The 21,722-nt window shown below is 38.0% G+C and overlaps 2 protein-coding genes across 4 annotated transcripts in view; one reads left to right on the forward strand and one right to left on the reverse strand.

The window, feature by feature from the left end:
- The window catches only part of LOC139973247 (enoyl-[acyl-carrier-protein] reductase, mitochondrial-like), a 110,737-nt gene that overhangs the window by 43,140 nt on the left and 45,875 nt on the right, over positions 1-21,722 (forward strand). For 2 of the 3 annotated variants that reach the window (XM_071979790.1, XM_071979791.1), the window contains exon 9: positions 16,738-16,792. In XM_071979790.1, the coding sequence (XP_071835891.1) occupies positions 16,738-16,792 (55 nt within the window). Of the gene's footprint in view, positions 1-16,737; positions 16,793-18,927; positions 20,835-21,722 lie in introns of those variants that run through there. The other variant, XM_071979792.1, reaches the window with a different exon arrangement.
- Positions 1-21,722, reverse strand: part of LOC139973242 (nucleolar protein 4-like) — a 99,029-nt gene that overhangs the window by 12,458 nt on the left and 64,849 nt on the right. The window contains exons 5-9 of the mRNA XM_071979781.1: positions 13,146-13,275; positions 11,672-11,754; positions 4,045-4,221; positions 3,208-3,411; positions 1,189-1,395 (exon numbers count right to left, since the gene is read on the reverse strand). Of these exons, the coding sequence (XP_071835882.1) occupies positions 1,189-1,395; positions 3,208-3,411; positions 4,045-4,221; positions 11,672-11,754; positions 13,146-13,275 (801 nt within the window). The remainder of the gene's footprint in view (positions 1-1,188; positions 1,396-3,207; positions 3,412-4,044; positions 4,222-11,671; positions 11,755-13,145; positions 13,276-21,722) is intronic.

The following is a 21,722-nucleotide window of genomic DNA, read 5'->3' on the forward strand; positions in this document are numbered from 1 at the left end:
ATTCCTGATGAGACATAAGCCCCTACCTCTGTCAGTAACCCATACCTATTCACTCCAGCATACCTGATGAGACATAAGACCTACCTCTGTCAGTAACCCATACCTACTTACTCCTGCATACCTGATGAGACATAAGCCTTACCTCTGTCAGTAACATATACCCACTTACTCCAGCATTCCTGATGAGACATAAGCCCCTACCTCTGTCAGTAACCCATACCTACTTACTCCAGCATACCTCATGAGACATAAGCCTTACCTCTCTCAGTAACCCATACCTACTTACTCCAGCATACCTGATGAGACATAAGCCCTACCTCTGTCAGTAACCCATACCTACTTACTCCAGCATACCTGATGAGACATAAGCCTTACCTCTGTCAGTAACCCATCCCTACTTACTCCTGCATACCTGATAAGATATAAGCCTTACCTCTGTCAGTAACCCATACCTATTCACTCCAGCATACCTGATGAGACATAAGACCTACCTCTGTCAGTAACCCATACCTACTTACTCCTGCATACCTGATGAGACATAAGCCTTACCTCTGTCAGTAACATATACCCACTTACTCCAGCATTCCTGATGAGACATAAGCCCCTACCTCTGTCAGTAACCCATACCTACTTACTCCAGCATACCTCATGAGACATAAGCCTTACCTCTCTCAGTAACCCATACCTACTTACTCCAGCATACCTGATGAGACATAAGCCCTACCTCTGTCAGTAACCCATACCTACTTACTCCAGCATACCTGATGAGACATAAGCCTTACCTCTGTCAGTAACCCATCCCTACTTACTCCTGCATACCTGATAAGATATAAGCCTTACCTCTGTCAGTAACCCATACCTACTTACTCCAGCATACCTGATGAGACATAAGCCTTACCTCTGTCAGTAACCCATACCTACTTACTCCAGCATACCTCATGAGACATAAGCCTTACCTCTGTCAGTAACCCATACCTACTTACTCCAGCCTACCTCATGAGACATAAGCCTTACCTCTCTCAGTAACCCATACCTACTTACTCCAGCATACCTGATGAGACATAAGCCCTACCTCTGTCAGTAACCCATACCTACTTACTCCAGCATTCCTGATGAGACATAAGCCTTACCTCTGTCAGTAACCCATACCTACTTACTCCAGCATGCCTGATGAGACATAAGCCTTACCTGTGATGTTACTGTCACAGCTGTTGTCCCTGTTGCTGCTGCTACAATAGGCTGCTGAACATGTGGCTGTAGCTGTTGCTGCTGTTGTTGCTGTAACAGTTCCATTCTCATCCTTCGTGCATTTTCACTTTCACTCTCGCAAGCTGCAGCCAGAATTTGTTCTGCTCTAGCTGAAGTGAGATGAGGTGGTGTTGGTCGGATGGTTGACTATATATAAAGAAAAGGTGTAAATGACCAACCATCAGGGAATGATTTCACCAAAAGACCTCACAGGACATTATCCTTGGGATCAATTTTGAAGAAGAATATTATATCAATGCAGAACTGTTTTCAAAATTGATAAAAGAAACCTTGCCTGTGGAGAAAAAAAAACAAGGCTTTCTGAGATTCTTTTTCCAAGATATTTTCATTTCATATCTTTAGGCTATGCATCTTCCTTGTCACACTTCGATAAAAATCGTAAAGAAAATAAATCATCTGTAAACCTCCGGTGTGCCTCCCATTCTCACCTTGTCTTGCAAACCTGGCCTCTACAGGTATACTAGAACTGCCAAAGCAATTCAAACCGCTTTTTCTTCCCTTATCCCGAAAATCAAGCAGCTGGCAAAACATGGCGGCCACACTGTCCCAGTTGCACTCAAAGTTCATTCAACTACATCGTATTTTCTCATGTACTATATATGAATCATACTGCTCCAATGTCCAACAGAAGCATCTATCTTATCAGTCACACAGGGTTGGAAGATTTCATCTGTATCACATGTGGCAATATTGCTCCACAGATCTGACCTATTAACTGCTACCCGACCTTTTCTCCCACAAATATAACCCCTTAATTAGAGTGCTAGTATAAATGTTTCTTTAGTTATTCAAGTTTAAAAAGATATTTACCTTTAAAAGATGCTAAATCTCTGGATTGCTTCGTTAAGACTGAATTGATTATGAAGTGAAGTTGGCTCCTCAGTGCGGGCCATAGTGTTAATGTCAGTTCATCATTTTATAAATGTTAAACACTCAACCAAACCATGCTCTTTCTACGTCATATTGACAACAGGAAACCCATCTCCATGATATTTAACTCCATTTATCCTTGACATATTTGAACAACATTGTAATCATGTCATTTGAGGTCAAAAAAACTTAAGTGTATTCTCACATTTAGTGTTTTGTTGGACTTGAGGAACTGACCTAATGGTCTGCAGACCATGTGTATTAGACATTATAGTCCAGCCACTTTCATTGATGAACCTCTGCTATTTAAAGGGTCCTTTCTCAAAATTTAAAAGTGGTATTAAAATACAACATGCACTGATAGCAAGGTTGTTTTGACAGCTGCCACATTTCAAAATCAATCTTGTGCCTGAATTTGCCCATTTGAGGAAGCTACAGTCATTGCCAGTCCCTACTCGAAGCAAGAAAGACCAAGGACAGTGACTAATAAATCAATTAAAATAAAACAAAAACACTGGACAGTTCATATCATGCAGATCTATGTAGGTTTGTTATAAACTAATATCCCAGGATGTATATATATACCTTGTAGAGATCTCTGAAGCGTTGCCAAGAACCCTTCGAAACCATGCCAAGGTTGTTTGGGAGGTTATCACTTTGATCATAATCTTAGAGTCATCGTATGAATTGGAGATCATGGACATGGAGGCCTCCGCTTCAAAACTTGTACAATTATTTGACAAATATGCCGAAAAGGATGGGCAATCTTAACTTCCACAAGAAGTGTTTGTTTAAGTTTGTCACTATCCCTTTTTTCCTGCCTTAAGGTTTTATCAACCAGTAAATGTTCAGTACATAAACCTGACTAACATACATAATACCTTTGGAAGTTTATTCGATATCAAATCCACTTTTAAACAAAAATACATTAGTGTGGTATTGCTGGTTGTCTTGTCTTTTTTTGTGGCACTTGTCACTTTTAGTTTCATTTATTTTTTTCTTTATAGACATAAATGCTGATCATAACAGGTCAAATTAATATTAGATTAATTTTAAAATATTTCTTACTGAATCGATTCCATTTTGATCACGCTGTCTCTTCATACGTCTGCAAGACTTGAGGTAGGTACGGATTCGCTTGCGAGCTCTCTCATGGAATTCTGGGAACTGTCTGTAGCAGGCCTCAATGATGGCCTGTATCTTTTCCTTTGGTTGCTTCGAGATTGGTACGATGCGATCAAGATTTTCGTCCACAAAAAGGCGAACAAACATCTAAAAGAAAACCAACCACACATTAAAATATCACTTAGATGAAGCTTTTGATTGATTTCTCGACCAATGATGGTGGCATAAATCTCTGTTTTTCATCATTTCGGCATCCCCTCATATTTACAATCATTCATTACATTTCTGATTTTCAAGTAAACTGTCTTAAAGCCCTCGAATATTGCCAAGTAATCCACTGACAATCTTTCACATCCTGCCACTCTTCCTTTACAGTTGGAAACATACAACCATTCTAAACAGACAAATTGTGAGGTATAAATACTCTTTAATACTGGTTACTGCTTTTCAGAGGTTCAAAGTATTTCTACAAAGATTAGAAGGCAGTTATTATCAGTGATGCTTTACAACACTGATATTTTGGAATGGAATTCTAGGTAATTACATCAACATTTTGAAGCCACGGACTTCTAATTTTACATGAATTTTTATACTATGAACAGTGGCGAAGCTAGGGGTATTGGTCAGGGGGGGGGGGGGGGCGAGAATGGTCTGTAGGGGTGCTTTCAACACTATCTAAGGATATTATTATTATTATTATTTCTAAGCCACAGACTTCTAATTTTACATGAATGGTTATACTATGAAGTGTTTAAGAGAATGTCTGTTCCATAGACTCACGTTGAATGACTTTAGTCTCTCGGGATCTACTCCAGCGGGTGCTGTCTCATTGGCTTTCTCGCTGTCGTCATCACCATCATCTTCGTCATCTTCATCTTTGCTGACTGAAAGATCTTCTGGTGTATCTTTGTTGGGTTCACTGTGTATCATTCCAGGAAAACTAATGCCATTAGAACCCTGCGTGAACATTAACAAAAGAATGGATATAGAAGAGTTAGAGTATAAAGTAAATTATACAAAGAAATCCATAGAGTCTTATGAGACACTTCCTCAAAAGGATATATGGCATGGTATCCCTAATATCCCACTCAATAAAATGGTGGGGAATAAAATCTCCTTACGCCTTATGATCATAGTTCCTTACTGTCTCTGTACAGGTGAGAGAATGTCACAAAAATGATTTACTTTACAAAATAATCATTTTAAACAGCCAGTCTTAAAAAAAACAGTAAATCTGTCCATGTTATGAAACCATCCTGACAGAATTATGAACCCAGACAAATTGTTTTTTATGAAAGGGAAAGTGGCATGATGGTGAGTTCAACTGGACATCCTCAAGCTAAGTAAGTGCCTGTAATTCATGAAATGTAGGAGTGCGTATTTTGAAAAAGATAAATATCCTTCACGAAGTTAAGTTGAATAAATCGAGACACAGATCTGCGAGCAGATCTCCTTGTATTTCGAAGTGAAACGCGTCATATACGCTAATGTTGTACATCATTATGTTGGGTACTACGTCAAAAGTAGGACGCTGATGGGGGGCTGCAGCCTCCAACAGCCAGGTTGCAGCCTAATCACCTTAGCTGAGCAGGATGTGGGCGCTGCTTCAGGTTTTAGTTTTGACTGTGACCTGACATAATCTGACCTGCATGAACAGCAAAAACAGTCACAGGCACACAGACAATGCTATACTCTACATCTGTACACCTGTACCGCAAGTTACATAGCATTTTGTGATACAATACCAGATAAATTATTCTGTTTCTTATTTTTTATTCCAAATTTTACATTCCAAATTATATGAGTATATTTTGTTTTCCAAATTATACACTTAAAACAATTTTTTTTTTAGTTACCAAATTATAAACCTACTGAGGAAATATGTGCAAAGAAATAGTTACTGGCTCGATCAAAACCTGTTTCTAGTATATTAACAAAATGGGGGAGTGAGTGAGTGTGTATACAGTTTACCTGGAGGTCAGGTGTTAAATTGAGTTAGTTTTTCATTCTCAATGTCTATGCACCGGGCTGATCTTTTGAATACCCCTGTATTATTAAAAGGGCACCTGGTGGTTCTTAACAATGTTCGTTATCTTCATAGTTGTATTAAAACGTAAAGAGTAATATTCAAGAATGATACTCTGTGATATAAGGTTAATGTCTTGTTATATTTCTTGAATAGCCTATTACTTGTTATTGTGAATAGCTAATATTATTTTAATACACCCATGAACCTGAGCATGAGTTGTAGTTTATATCCAACTACTGTATATATTTGTGTGATACTTCGCTGTCATCTCCATCAACAGAAATCTTGATTTTCTGGCAACAATGTCATATAATTTCATGAATATATGGTACCTGCATGGCTCCTGTTTTGCAATTATCCACAATTGCATAGCTGGCAAGATAATATCAACATCAAACCATATGATGGCTACATCATATTCTGAAACAGTGCATATTTATTTCTCTGAAGTGATCGTAAAACGTAGATATTGAATGCTACAATGTGTCTCTATGTTTTTAATATTGCTTCGTGGTTAATACTTTAATACCAGCAACTAACCATACACTTAACATTTATTGTACTATGAACATATGCACTCAACAGGCCCATCCAGATCCCTTTGCTTTAACAAACAGGTGATAAGTGATATAATACATCATACCCTGCAGGACATGTTCCACAGAATCAGAGCTAATACTACTCCAGTAGTGATGAGTCTTGTGTACTTTACCATCCAAGGCCGATCAGGTGTTTAAACTGTAAAGGATATTACGCTAAGCACTATGTACACCGACTGCAATATTAAACAGATGGTTCAAATACACCCAATACGCCAAATACACCATACGAGTAAGACCAGATAAAAATACCAAACACTCCCCCTTAGATGCACACATCTGAATTTATACCAAAAATGCACACTTGAGGAAATTGATCTGTATGTCAGATGGCTTTATAAGAGCTAAGGTTGATGCCCTCATTCATGACCTTCCCAGGAAACTTTTCATTGGGCCGGTACCACTTCCTGTGCACATAATAGGGAGGGGGCAGGGCAAAGATAACCAGGAACTGGCCAGGGTGGGAGGGTGAGCAGGTGTGTTTATGATACAGTATTTGATCAACAATGGCCTGAGACTAAATAACAAAGGAAAGGCAGGACTGATTTTCAGTGGTGTTACCAAGGAATGGCCTGGGGGGGGGGGGGGGCAGATGTGATTTTTGGGTGTTAAAAAAAATACTCAATCAAAATCTTTTCTTACAAAGGACAACGTATTATGTTCATCAGTAAAACTTCATTCCACCAACCTTTACAATAACCATTTGTTTTCTCACTAACAAGGTCACAGAGGCCCCAGTATGAACCGCTAGTGCTCAAACTTCACTACTACCCTGCCTGCATTTAAATTTTAACAAAAACAGTTATCAAAGCAAAAGGGTTAATTTCCATTTTTTGTATATCTTTTCCTCCTCAATTAAAAACATAAATATTGGACAGACTTAGCCCGAAAATTCTTGAACATAAAGTTACTTTAAGTTGCAAAATATAGCACCAAATTGCATTTAAGGACCCTTAATTAATTTTAAAAATTCTCAAAGGGAAGGGGGACATCCCCTCCCCTAAGACCACTCTCCCTATACCCCTCCCCCAGGACCGCATTCACAAATAAACATTGTGCACCCTAATTAAGTGCTGTGCCCTCCCTGTGCCTCCCCATATGGAAAAGTCTGGCGATGCCACTGCTGATTTTAAGGTTTCATGGCGTCCCCTCAGAAATCCTGCAGGTTCCATTATCAGTTGTTTCTGACCAGCAAGACTGGCTGTTCACCAATAAAGACCAGTATATAATAGAAGGTGTGACCTAGTACTTGTAACATAGAGGGTGTCACTAAGAAAAAACGTCAAGGATAGCATCTGTTATTCACAAACAATATTTACTGCTAGCCACAATACTACTCAACAACCCTTTAAAGACAACTCCATATGTTTAAGGATGGAGCTTATGGTTACCATTCTTTACTGTAGTCTTCATCAACAGATGGCAGAGAATGAACAGGATGTTACTAATACCAACTTTCTTAGAAATTTTAATATGCTAAACGCTAGTTTTGATTCTTCTGATGTTAGGTCAAAAGCATCATCATACATTCTGCTTCCTAGGTAGTAGATTCAGCTACATGCGTTGAGGAGATTATATTATACATGGAGAAACTCATTTCAGGGAGCCTTATAGCATATGCAGTGTCAACGATAGAAATTTGGCACAGTGCCTTTCAAAGTCGTTGTGGGCTAACTCAAAATTATTCAGAGCCAAAGTCCACCCACTGTATTTTATGACTTGTTCAATCTGTCCTTTTTCCCATTCGTGATTTCTTATGTGTGAAAGCCTAGATAGAAAGTGCCTGTTCTGTAAATCCCTCTCTTTTTTCTTTTTAGTTTTTTATTATTTTTGTTGTTGTAAACACATTAGCAAAAGAATAAATTAGTAAATTTAGGGGGAAACTGAATTCTGGCATAACTTCAACAGTCAAATTTGTCTACTACAATAGATTAATCATTTTTAAAACATTTTCAGTTTTATAGCATTATTGTTTGCTTCATGGAGGAAAGACTCCTGCTAGTGCTGCAATATAGATATCGTCACAATATGGGAGTGATGGAAAGGGGAAGTTATGTACTGGCACCAAATTATGCACCTGCCACCCTGAAACTAAATGTTTGAACAGCTGCTTGTAAGCGAATCATAGCCATTGGACCTGCTCCTCATAGGACTTCTGTAGCGCTATCTGTATAATATAACTAGTTTCATCCCAATCTTGGTCTCAATCCCCTTTCTAAGGTCCATAGCTTTATTCACACATCCCCGCTACTATAGTTTAGGAGAGGTAGGGGTGGGGAGGGGGGGCTTTAATTCTATACTTTGTCTTTAAGAGAATTGGAATAGAAATTATTCAGTACAGCTGGAATTTGTTGAAGTTGTTAACTCCATTTGATCCTACAGTAAGAATTGTTGCAGTTGAGACAATAGACATATAAGTGTGATATTTCCTCACTCCGCCCAATCCCCTTTGTTACTGCCCCTCCCTCCCCCCCCCCCCCCCAACCTGCTGGAGACTACAGATCAAATGTCTCCATGAAAGATTAGTTTGTTATAAATAGGAACAATTAAACTAATTCAATTTATGTAAAGCCAAATGCATTTTCTTTTTCCATATCAACCGTACTTCTACAAATCTGCACTTTTCTGTACAAGCTAACACTTGTCAATTTGAAAACGGCAAAACATGTTTTGTCCCAAAAGCTTTCTCTGATAAATTTTTTCCAGTATCGCATCCCAAATGCTATGCAAAATGCAAAAATTGCTTTGCCAGTGCAAAGATGTATTATAGCATTTTTGTTGGGGGGGGGGGGGGGGGTACAGAGTAACCATAGTATTTTATAACAAAATTCTGAGCCTTCTAAACTGCTATACACACTTTGAATGTCACTTAACTATTCCCTGTTACCCTTCCAGTGTTTTTGTTCTAATCAGTCATGTTTCTATCCTGCTACTAGCTTTACTACCAGTGAATACACATTCCTACCTTACACATGTTATCATGTTCATAGTTTAATAATTTATACCATACTGTCTATGCAACTGAAGGTCCAATCTTTTCAGCAAATGATATCCCCATTGATACTATAGTGTACGCAATCATCCCCATACACACTGCAATCGAATGCAAGCCATATCCAGTACATAAAGAAACAGGCTCACGTATCATGCACACTGTAAACCATTTTATGCGGCGGCGACACTCAATTCTCTCCATCATACGGCAGCCCTTTGGAAGCAGGTGCCGGCAATGCACCCTGGGTTTTCAAATTACTTCGTTCAAAGGTTTCCATAAATTCTTTTTCGCTTTCCAAAATTCCGAGTACTTCCAGCAGCGGGGAGAGTTTCGGCGGTTTTATCAGTTTTGTGCAGGGCCAGCTGTAGTAATTATCACCCCAGTTGTATGCTAGAATCGCAGGTGTGCAAATAAACGGGACTGATTTAGGCAACACACCTTCCTTGATGACAAGGCGACAATATGGAGTCTACAGAAGTACTGTGTTTCAACTGAACTGGGGCTCAGTTAGGGGACTAGTCATTGCTGATTACCATAAAGACAATGCAATAATAGCGTTTAGTGTGATAAAAAAAAAACAGTAAACCAAATTCTTGTCAGTCATAGAAGTCTTGAAGACAGTGGAAGAAAAAACTTAAACCAATCAGGGGGATGTGGTTGATGGGATTGATTTGGGATCTACGATGAGAGTCATAAATTTGCCTACTTGAGGTGATAGTGTGAACAACTTTTTTTGGGAAATCACAATGACATCTGAATCAGATTTGGATTGTGAAACGTTTACAGACTTTTTACAAGTATGGACTGTGTGTTTACTGGGGTAAAACTAAAACTAATAAACACTTGTTATTTTGAGAAGACAGCTGGTTTTGCCTTTTCTGAACTAGTATTAACCTACTACGTTTTAAGATAACAAACTATGATGATAGTCTCAAGAATTTGGAATTTTCGACTAAGCAAAAAGAAATACGTGTGTGTTTTATTTATTTTCTTTCAGAATGTCCGCATTTTGTGATGTGTAGTATGGTTTATATCATTCGCTTTCAATGCATCCAAAACTTGTTACGTGCAATTTAACAGCCATACAGAACCAACAAACATTTTAAAATACATGCTGTTTGTTCATTGAAGCATTATTTTTTTATGTAATCAGTCAATATTCTATGCTGAACAGATTTTTCAGTTACAAAAGTAAAATCTTTTGCCTTGATCAGTTCTGTTTGCACAGTATAGTTTCCAAAAATAAACCACCCTCTCCTCCCCATTAAGAGCACCCCATTTTCTCCCCTTTTCCTCTCTGGAAAAAAGAAGACAAGTTTCGGATTTATAAGAAACAGTCATCATTTAAAAGGTTCTTGTAAGAATGTAAAACTGTAACTGTAACAGACAGTTGTTCACCTCTGATTTGAGTCTGCCCCGAGGACCAAAGATATCAAATAACATTGAAGTTGATTATATGTAGATGTTGTAGCATTAGACACAGAAATAACCTGACATGTCATTTTTAATGTGTTTTGTGTTTTTCCTTTCCAAGTTAATCGATTGTAAATGTCACTTCTGTATGGTGCCCAAATATTAAAAATTATTTTATATTTTTCAAAGTCCTCATAAAGGATCCCCTATATTTGTGGAGGGCAAACTAAACCAACAAAAAGTTTCAAGGGGAGGCCCAAAGTGTTCTCAGGGTTGGTACAGTACTGTAGTAAGGAGGGGTCTTAACTTTTAAGTAATTGTTGTCTATCCACCATGATCAGTGCACTAATAGGATGACCTTTTATGCCGCAAAGATTTGAGACCAAGCTAACTTCAATTGTCAGCGATAAAAAATGTAATCCAGTGAAGTGCTGTTTTGTATTTTTTTTTCGGGTTACCCATCATTAATATGAAAACCTATGGATCATTCTTTAAAGGTTGAGTTTGCTAAGAGCTGATGGCAGATTTCTTCAATCATTCAAAGCAAGATAGAGAACCCTGATAAAAAAAGGTGGAATATAGGGATAGGGGACAATAAAATGCATTACTTCCACCAAAATCAGTCAAAATTGCACCAGAAATAAGGAAATTAGGAATAAAAGTCAAAAGTCTGCCAAGTTTGGGAAAATCAGAAAGATTACATGAAATTCTCGGTAAATATTGTGATAATCGCAAGTAAAACCACATATTAGAAGCAACTAAATAGTTTCATCCTCACAGACAGACCTAGAAAGTTGCAATTTTAGTTTCATGCTAAGTAAAAAGGTAAGTTTGTAGAAACCTAAGTCCTGGCTAAAATCAAGTTTCCCATGTACTGGCATTAACCTGTATAACAGCACATATATATACAGTAGTTACTGTACAAGCTTATGGGAGCAGCCCAACAATACTGTAGGAGCTCAGTAACACTGGTATTATGTTAGGTGTGGATATCATGCCCATCTTTTAGCAATGATTCTTAATATCTAATGTCAATAAAATGCTAAAGAAAATAAGTACTTTTTTGTCTACTGACAAATGGCAAAACCAACTGGCATTTAGCCAGTAAACAGCCTAAATTTTGAGGCCTGATATTGTAGATCATTTAGTTAGACCTGGGGGTATGTGAAGGGTACTCAATAATTTAATTGCATATTTTTGAAATCAAAACTTGGACATCAAAACAATATCTGTGAAAATTTAAAAAGGAAAATCATTTAATTTGAAAACAAAAATAAAGAGTGATTGACACAGAGAAGCAGATTACATCAAAGTGAGAATATCAATTTAACAATTTTTTTGTTTTTGTAACTTTTAAGGCAAAAAACATACCTTTTGCACTTTTGGAGGCGACGGACTACTGCTTTCCTTTCCCGGTGATCTTGATACTGGACTAGCACTTGCTCTTCCTTCACCTGACAGGGGGAGGACAGGGGGAGGAGGAAATGTTAGCAAGCTTATAATTATTGAGAAAGTAACTTACATAGAATATGACTTTTTTTGGTTTGAATCTTTTGAAGAATTTCTTTGTTGTCAAGTAATTCTTTTCGCCCAAATCATTAATATGACAATAACAGCTTTTGCCCATCTTCTTATTTGCACAAGGGCGTAGGAACCGGGGGGGCTGGAAAAAAAATATGGTGGGGCGGAAGTATCATTCCGCCCCCCCCCCGCTTCGCAAGTCAGAAAACCCCTTTTTCATTTCCAAATGAGAAGAAAATTTCATTTGGAGCACCAAATTGCATCTAAGGCCAGGTGAAAATGCAAAATTATTTACAAAATGGAGTGGGTGTTGAAGTGTGCTATATTGCACCAAATTGCATCTGAGGCAACCTGGAAATGCAAAAAAAATCCAAAGGTGAGGGGGACACCCCCTCCCCTTAGACCCCTCCCCCAGGCCGGCCATCAGTCTTCAGCCCCCCACTCAAAAGTACCTTCCTATGCCACTGTATTTGCATAATATGCAAATATGGTTTTAAAAGCATATGTGCATAACTCTGATGTGGAAATGTTGTAGGTTTAAAATAAGGTCTAATTTATGAAATTGCTTTTATTTTGAAAGTGTATTTCTCTGTGCCAAAACAAAACTATGGAATTGTGTACTGGCTGGAAGAAGCTCGCCACAACCACAACATGAAGACAACTGTATTAAAGATACATTTATGAACAGTTATGTCAATGCGTTGCCAGGGACTGTCTAAGATGTTGCTACTTGAAACATTACAGGAGAAAGATTTCAAAATGGGGGATTTTTTTGTTCTTTCAAATGCAGCGATATGTCACACTGAACAATCCTTCACTTGTTTATATCAATATGACTACCAAATCATATCAGATGTTCTTTGACTGGACACCTGCAGCACATTTGAGAATTGTTTTGCAAATTATGTTGTTTCTTTGATAACTGCATTGTGTCGCTATATTGTGACATCTTAAATACAAAAACACAACGGTAATATTCATTGGAAACTTGTGTTTATGAAATATGCTGAATGTTGCAGGGCAAATGTTCATAGCAGGTAAGACAAATTGTTCTTGGACACTGATGGGCATCAGAATAACAATTCCCTTTCCAACAAGACTACATAATGTGACAGTGTGAAAACAGACATAGTGCAGCTTCTGACCGACCTTAGAGGACGATGATTATAAGTTTATGGGATGGATTTTAGTTAAAAATTGTTACATTTTCAAATGTAAAATGTAGACATCCTACATCACGCTTGTGTAGTTCTTTCAATGTTTTCATCTGAGGTTCATTGACTGTATCCAATAATCACAAGCCCTTCTTTTAGTTGGTACAAACCTTTCTTGAGATCCAGTGGAGCCTCATAGGAGGGAACAGCCGCAGCTTCAACGGAGCCCATACTTCTTGTGTCTGATGTTACACTAGGATCAGTCATATCCGTTTCACCACTTGCTTCAGACAAAAGATCCTGAAAAGAGAAACAGAAAATGAATATTAGAAACAATCATGTCCCCTCTCTTTATCTCTCTTCCTTTAGATGTCTTCTACATCTCCCACCCCATCCCCACCCCCAGCCATAGTTCACTCATTTTTGATGCTAGAAACTGGTGCATTGTTCCATATCTATCATGTTCACAGATCTATACATGTTCATTTTTTTCTTTTTAATTCTTACCCAAACGTTGGAATCACTTGACAGCTACTGTATGAAGTAACTTCAGCTGAGAGCTTCATATATGCAAATAAGGTGTTTTTTTTAAATAGTTGTAGGATATTCACATCAACATTTGCTGTGAAAAGTAACAAATTTTGACAGACAACTTTGTGTGTACTTACAACTACATTTAGCATTCCACTCTCATTTTCATTTGTATACATCTTTTCAATTTATCGCTACTACAAAGTACACCACATTCTGGTTTATATAGAATGCAACTGGGGGGGGGGGGGGAGGGGGTAGTTACAGGTATGTTCTTTAAGGAAGTGGCTATATTGGGATTGCCATCAAATTAGGGCCGGATAGCTTAATTGGTCACTAGTTCGAATCCCATTCTAGCCATCAATTACTTTACTCTTTTCTATTGTTCAAGCTTTCCACTTGAGTTTTCCATTGTTCACAGACTTAATAGTGTAACCCTAGTCGCTTGTAACTTGTCGCACCCACAAAGGAAAGTGTGCGCAGTGGAAACAGACACTCTCGATCAAGGTACTACCATGCCATGTATCTAGGCCTCCCATGGCCCGTGGGGACATCTCATGGAGTGCTTACACAAGTTTTCGTACACAAAAATAAGCTGCTTTGTTGGAATCAATTGATCGATGTTTCAACCATCCAAGATTAACTTAGACAAATACTGTAAATTTGCAATAATCTAATATAAGGACGTGTTGGTCAGTTTCTTAGCCAATGGCAATAAGCTTTATCAGGATTTGTTTCTCTCCCTCTCTTTCGTGTAATTCAAACATGCACAGCGACAGAAAGTTACGTTTGCTGCAAATTTTACAGCTACTTTATACATGAATCTTTCATGTGGAAAGAATAATAGCACTCTCTCACTGAAGGATAAAGTTGTACCTCAGACCAAGTCCACAAAGGAATACCATTGTCCAGAGTAGCTCCGTTGCCATCTCTTGGCATCACAAATTTACAGGATACTGTCATACACCATTGACTTACAGTGCATGCTACAATAAATACCATATAAAGCATCATTTAACTTTAAAAAAACAAGCTCAGATATATTAGCCAAGTCCTAATTATGTTACAGGGAAAATCCCTTCCCGTTAAAATGATTAGAGGGTAGAAATATGGTTATGAGAGACTCATCAAGCAGGATGTTTTAATGTTCTCCTAGTTTTTGTACAGTTTATACACATGCACTTGACAATGTGGCATGTTTGAAGTAAGAAACTTATGAATGCTGAAGTTCAAACACAAGGTGTTGGCATTAGGGTTAGCTTAATGTTAGTTTAATTCCTGCAAATTGTGTCTAGCTTTCATTTTACATTACTATGAATGCAGGCATTTGTTAACAAATGTCCAAGCATTCACTGCATGAAACAATTGATACAGTAGGTATATTGGTTATTGGAATCTTGTTTCTGTATGTAGGCCTAGGCCTATCCAGTATAGGTTTTCAACCAAAGAACCTAATCCAGCCATCCAAATGAAAGAAATCTGAAGACAAAAACAACATGCTCCAAATTATACCTGCCTACAACGCATAAATTAACCTAATAATGATTGGCCTAGTAATGGTTAGGCCATAACATTTTTCACTATATAAAGTGTAGGTCTTCCTATAGGCCTAGGCCTAGTCAGTCAGATACCTAACTGTGTTATCTTATCTACTATGTCCTATAATTAATAGGCCTAACTGTGTTATCTTATCTAGGCCTACTTGTGTTACATAATCTACTGAGTGATACAAGGCCTAGTATTGTAATTCATGTTTAGGCCTAGGCTAGGCCATAACATAATTAATTATAGACCTATACTAGGCTAGGGACTAGCCTACTTCCTCAGCCTAACTTAGGCCTAGTACCTACTGTACTTAGCTCTGTGTTAGTTCTAGCATATCATTAGAATCGGTCTGCCTTCCCTCATGATGATTAAGTTAGTTGTAAGTTTAGTGGAATGAAAGTGAAACATGCTAGTATAATTGGTAAGGCTAACTTAGTTTCCCAACAAGTTGTTTGTATGCATTTGGAATAGGCTATAGGCCTAGGGTATGCCTAAATGCTGTGAAAGGTTACATAATTAATAACTTAAGAAATTGCATGACCTAATGGGCAAGTTTTTTAATCACTTGCAAATGGCTTTGCTGTTAAATAAATTACAGTTAGGTTACGTTTATCGTCATTACTGCTTTAAATTCAAGTTTCATTAATGAAGTTATTGCCCAAGTTAGTAATTAGCCTAACGTTAGACTAAAAGTACTAATTTAGACCTACGCTAACGTTAGGCCGGTGTTGGGAAAATCAAACGCGTAAGGCCTGCATGACTGTCAGAAGTGTGGACTATGGTCACTTAAATCCATGATTAAATATTAATCTTGTGTGCTTATGCTTATTTAATCTAGATCATTCATAACGATATACCATGTAATTCCGGTAGCATCGTTTCCTGCCTGTCATCAACAGCACCATACTTCCTTAATGAAGTTTTTTTTATCCGATCTTTTTGAACAACCAAGGGCAACATTTGTCCATCCAAACTCAGTCCTAGCACAAGGTACTGTGCACTACTGCCCCAAGTGACGCGATTTGCCCGCCATTTGCGAGGACCATGACTTTGGGTAATATCGCTTAACACAATGAGCCTATAAACCATACAAGTTACCAAAGGCAGCCCCGCAGGCTGCCAGCCAGAAAACTGCCGATGCCGTCGTGCAGCTAACTTTGCTGGTCATGGTTGGCAACGTTACAACAATCTACAGTACATGGATAAAATTTACTTTTCATTTTATGCGCTGCGACACGTCAAGGAGCCATACCTCAGAAAAATCCAAACTTACAATTCGGCGTAATTAGGGTCTACCGTTGAACCTATCAATTTACCCATACTTTCGAAACCTGCTCAGCAGTTTAATTGCCCCTCCCCCGGTCTTCAAATTTATGGGCAGAAATCAGTTGCACTACAACAAAGCCTTACGATACGACGCAATTACTGCACAGATTGCAGCTGGCACTATAATAAGACTTCCGTCATCCCTGTCATTCCTTTCCCACAAATTACTTGCACGTCGGGTAGAATGAAAGGTGGCAAACTTGTTTGTACGGGACCATCTTTTGTATTTGGGAAACTTGTTGGGGCCTCAATAAATTATATACGCATATTTTTTTTTTCTCAAAACAGGGTACATGCATATAGCAGAAATCTTTGATTGGTTTCTCAGTTCCTCTTCACCTATATTTTCCTTATTCACAGGCTCTGTCGTTGGTACTTTCTGGCCTGGGTCCCTCTTCCGAGAAGTCTGGATTGGGTGAGTTTTCTTAGAATGTACTTTACGATTGCCATATTTGCTTCCAACCAACTCTTGCATACGGTTCCTTAACAGTAGCCTATGCAAAGACGATAGCACGTTACCTCAGTATTATCCTGACTGGAAGCAGTTGCGATAACCCTCCGTATAGGCTCTTCTATCTAGAATAATCCATAAGGAATAATGCAATTCCTTGTTAGCATCTAATTACGCATTCAAATTCTGAACTTTTCAGTCTATTGGAACTTTCCTGATACGAAATATATATATTCTAAAGTCCTATTGGCAGTAGTTAATAGTACTAGTAGCACATTAATATTACGTAGGCCTACAAACGACTCAGGCTATTGAGCTATCCGTTATAAAGTTTTTGCAATCCACAAATATTACCATAAACGTTACCACTAGCCCAAGTAAGTTGGTTCCATTAACCTATATTGGAACCATATTGACAAATAGAAGCTCCAGGCAATCACAAACTCTGTAACATGTTTTCCCGACGAACGCGCATCACGAATATTTCCTGATAGTCACGTACGTACGGCGTAGACCAATTCACTTGATGTAACTGTCCATACGTATATGATATCTTAACAAAATCTCTTTATCATTTTTAAAGTTCCTTGTTATATATATATATATTTCCTATAATTTCAGCCAAAAGTCGTCTAAGCTCACACGCATACGAACGGTGCTACACCGGACACACACTTTAAGTCTTATAGTTCGGCTAAGTTAGTCGTTGGTTTCAGAATGAGCAAATCGAAAGCAAATTATGACACAACTATTCTTTCTTTCAGACAGTTGTTGTACAATACGTACCATATTATTATAAAAACAAAATTGTAACCACTTTATCATAAAGACAACAATGGTGATCGTTTTCTAATACTTAGGCTAAATCAATTTCGTAAAGTGGTTTTACTTACAGTACATATATCTTCAGGATCCTAACGAAAAATCTCTATCCGAAACGTTTAGAAAGAAGAGTTGCGTCTTGTCTCTTTCGTTACTGCCTGTAATAGGTGCAGTAAGCGGTCTGTCGACTATCTTATATAAAAGGGAAGTTATTAAGTGCCCTAACCTATGTAACGATTCACCCCTAATGTGACCTCTCCGTCGTCCTGTATATCCCCATCCTGCCCTCCTAATTTCCTGCCTGCAAGAACCGGTTTCCGATTCAAAGGTTCATAAATGAGACTGCTTGAACCATGTAGACGCATTGCGGCAACTCACTAAAGGGGTGTTTGCGCTGAGGGGTTGTGTATAGTAATTACACATGTATGGATCACTATACTGCATATGTATCTTCAAATTATTTACATCCACAGCCGGCATTGTAATGTAATAATGACACGTTGACCTTTCGATCCAATACCCATGATTACGTGACTGCATCGGTAATCACCGTAAAGAATCTCATGAAGGAGGAACAGGATGGGTGTTGTGATAATGCCTGAAGGGGTGCACCACATAGTGATAACAAAAGGGGTATTACTTATAACTTCATATCTCGCCACCCCCTCCCACATCCCCCCTCCCACATCCCCCCTCCCATCCCCTCCTCTTTCTAGCTCCCTTGTGAGCAAACAGTTGATTGTAAATTATATGAGCGGTGATGAGCTAAACAAAATAGGCTAACTTCTCTCTAAATTAAGAATAAAATTAAACCACTGGTCAGATGTTTATCGATCGATTACAATGTATCCGCGTCACATTTTCTCTATATTGTATGACGTGTAGATAAATCATCCAACATCTTCTTATATCGGCCTAATGTATGTATCGATACGATAAAAATCAAACCCCTGCATTCCATGTTGTGTTTGAACCAGCTTGCATTTCATATGTTAATCGTTACATGACGTTTATATGTTGTTTTTTCTTTTAGTTGTTTGTTTTATTCTTTTGGTTGTTGTCTTTTTTATCCTTCAAGTTTCCTACCTTGCAATGACCACCTCTTTGTATATACAAACGTCATGTTCCTTCCACCTCATTATATCACAACATTCTAGCATTCTTATTCTACGGCCCTTCCCGCCTATCACAAAATGTGTTCTTCTTTACTTGTACTATGTATATATTCCCTCGGGTTTAAGCCAAGTCTTACTGTCTTTTTGTCTCATCTTAATCAGCTAGAGAGAAAGGCTACACATTTTAAAGAATAACAAGAAACAATACACATGCACACAGAGTCTCACACTTCACAGAGAGGACTCAGAAATCCATGTTCAACAAAGTCCCCGAGGAACCTTACCAGTGTCATGAAACAGAGCGAATAGAATAAAAGACTTTAAGTAAGTTTGGATCTCCCAGAATACCCCACAAGGCCTATGTTTGTAACTGACCTTAGTGGCACAGTTTCATATTGGACTTCCCTCTCACAACGACTAGTTTCCGCAACGGGCATAGACATCACCAAAAACAGAACCTCGTCAGAGCCTCTAAAACGACCGAGAGGGTTGCTTTTCAGCGATAAATTTTGTTTCGATTGAGAAGGAAGCAATGATCAAAGACTGGCCTAAGTTTATTACAGAGAAAAGGTATGAGAGCGGTATAAGGCCTCCGCTCGGCGTGCTAGTCACTCTTGGCCATTCATTAAAGTGAGTTAATTGTATACAAGGATTGAGGGGTACCCCCAACGAGCAAACATTCTCGAGTCAACAAAGTAGGGCAAAATGCCAGCCACTTCTAGACACTCGGGAAAACCCGAGGACTTTGCTTAATATCTTGCCTGTTTGGACGCAAGGGGAACCCTCGATTTACTGCCCCGAAACAAATATTACCCAGTAATTGGAGAGGACAGTATACACTGAAGGTTCTTTTCGATATTGGGTAATCAAAAAAAGAAAAAAAAAACTCCGAACTTATGTCAATAACTACCTCGTGAGGAGCGGGGGCCTCGTTTAATAGGGCTCGCGCAGGGAATTATTTTCTGAATCTTATAGAAAATTAGGGGTTGATATTTCAAATTCAGTTAAGTTTGCATCCAACTTGTAACTTTGACTAAATATGCGTACGCAGATAGTTAAATGGATGGGGTTCAGTGGGGGGTTACACAGTCTCCACTCAAATTACATTACTTTTGAGAATAATTTTGAATTTGAAATACGAAAGAACAAAGGCGTTTTTCCATACATGCTTTCCGGTTGTAAGAGAAAGAGGTTCGATGTTTAGTTCAAAAATTCTTCTATTTCGTAACAAGAAAATCTGGGCAGTTTTTAATAACCACTATAGAGGGGGATGAACACACTCTGCTTGAAACATTGTGTAAGTGAAATTTTTAGATTTAAGTACGAATTTACGTAAACACTTAAGAGATATTTACTTAAAGAGGTATAGCTTCGAAATCAGTCACCACGCCTTAAATAGTTGATGAGTTATTAAAAAGATTGCATGAAGTTAACGTCAAAATGGTTTGTGTATTCTTTCTCTACAAATTGGGAAATATATATTAGCAATAGAACAATGTAATACAAAGTCAATTTCTCAATAGGAACAGCTGCTTCAAACCACGTGATATTCTATTACCTCCTGACTGCACAATCATCTCCCTGATTCAACCAGCTCACCGATTCGACAAGATGTTAAAAATATAAGAGGAAACATTATCACGGCTAAGTCCATGGTTATAAAATGTAGACACTATATAGACGCAGATTTGTAGTGAGTCCGTACTGGTACTCCTCGTATATTGCAGCATAGCTGTCTGTATTCGTACTCATGGGTTTGTACTCGTGTTTGTACCCGAGGCATGGTGGAAATCTAGTGTAGATAACTAGTTGCAAGATTAAGTACTTGTCTAAGTGTGCTTAGAGCATTGTACCCGTATCGTACTCATACCAATAGGGAATGTTATGTATATATTCGTACTCATGATGTTATACTCAATGCGAGACGTCTGAATAGATAGGCCTAAGTTGATAGGATACGTTAAAAAGCCTATACAAACTTTCATATACTGACCGTGTTGTTGGTAACTATGAAACACAATACAAGTGACGAAATAAGTAGTTTGGATTTACAGCGAAGTTAAAATAAATATTCCACAAACTCTGGAAATATTTGAGGAATCATGTATATTTGATTGACTGTCCCCCTTTCTAATTCGTTTTGATGATTTTTTTAAGTAAGCATCATACAGGGTGATTTTAATTAATTTCCCTTTCTCCTGAAATCTGCAAACCATGAGGCTAAGAGAGAGTCACGTCGAACAAAATCAAGTAAGGAAGACGTGTCGTGTGTCTTTGTCCTGTTACTTGTAACGTAAATTTACGTCGCCTTAGTGGTTTGATTTGTTAGTCTCGTTAAAGCTGAAATGGTAAAGAAACGCACGTAAATACTTTGATAGATAAGTATAAAAACCGATTTTAGCAAACTAACAGAGACTTTCAACTATCTTTCACTGACTATTGTTGTTAAGGTTTCCGTTCGCCCGATGAGAGGCGTGTATAGACGTCTTAGATGAATGACAACCAATGATGTACTATGCTTGGCATATTGGGGAACTGAAATAGCATCATCAACATTCACGTTATGCAACAGCATAATGAATGTTTCTATATATTTCTATATATATATACATATATATATATATATATATATATATATATATATATATATATATATTTGTGTGTGTATATATACCATGAATATTAATGATTTCATTGTCTGTATAGAAATCTATGGTCATTATATCCCTTTGTGTGTGAGTGGGTTTTCTTTTCTTTTTGGGCGATAAGGCCTCTATCTCGTTGCCTTGGTTTTAAGTAAATATGGAAATATTATATGGTTGGTAATACTTCCGTACATGTAGTAGGTTACCCATAACAGTCAAATTCGAAGAGGCTTTCAAGGGTTAAATTAAATTTAGTCGTTGTATGACGATTGCGCCTATAATGTAACATCTGGTAACACGATACACAATCAT

Source organism: Apostichopus japonicus, chromosome 9, assembly GCF_037975245.1.
Source record: "Apostichopus japonicus isolate 1M-3 chromosome 9, ASM3797524v1, whole genome shotgun sequence".
Lineage (NCBI taxonomy): Eukaryota > Metazoa > Echinodermata > Holothuroidea > Aspidochirotida > Stichopodidae > Apostichopus > Apostichopus japonicus.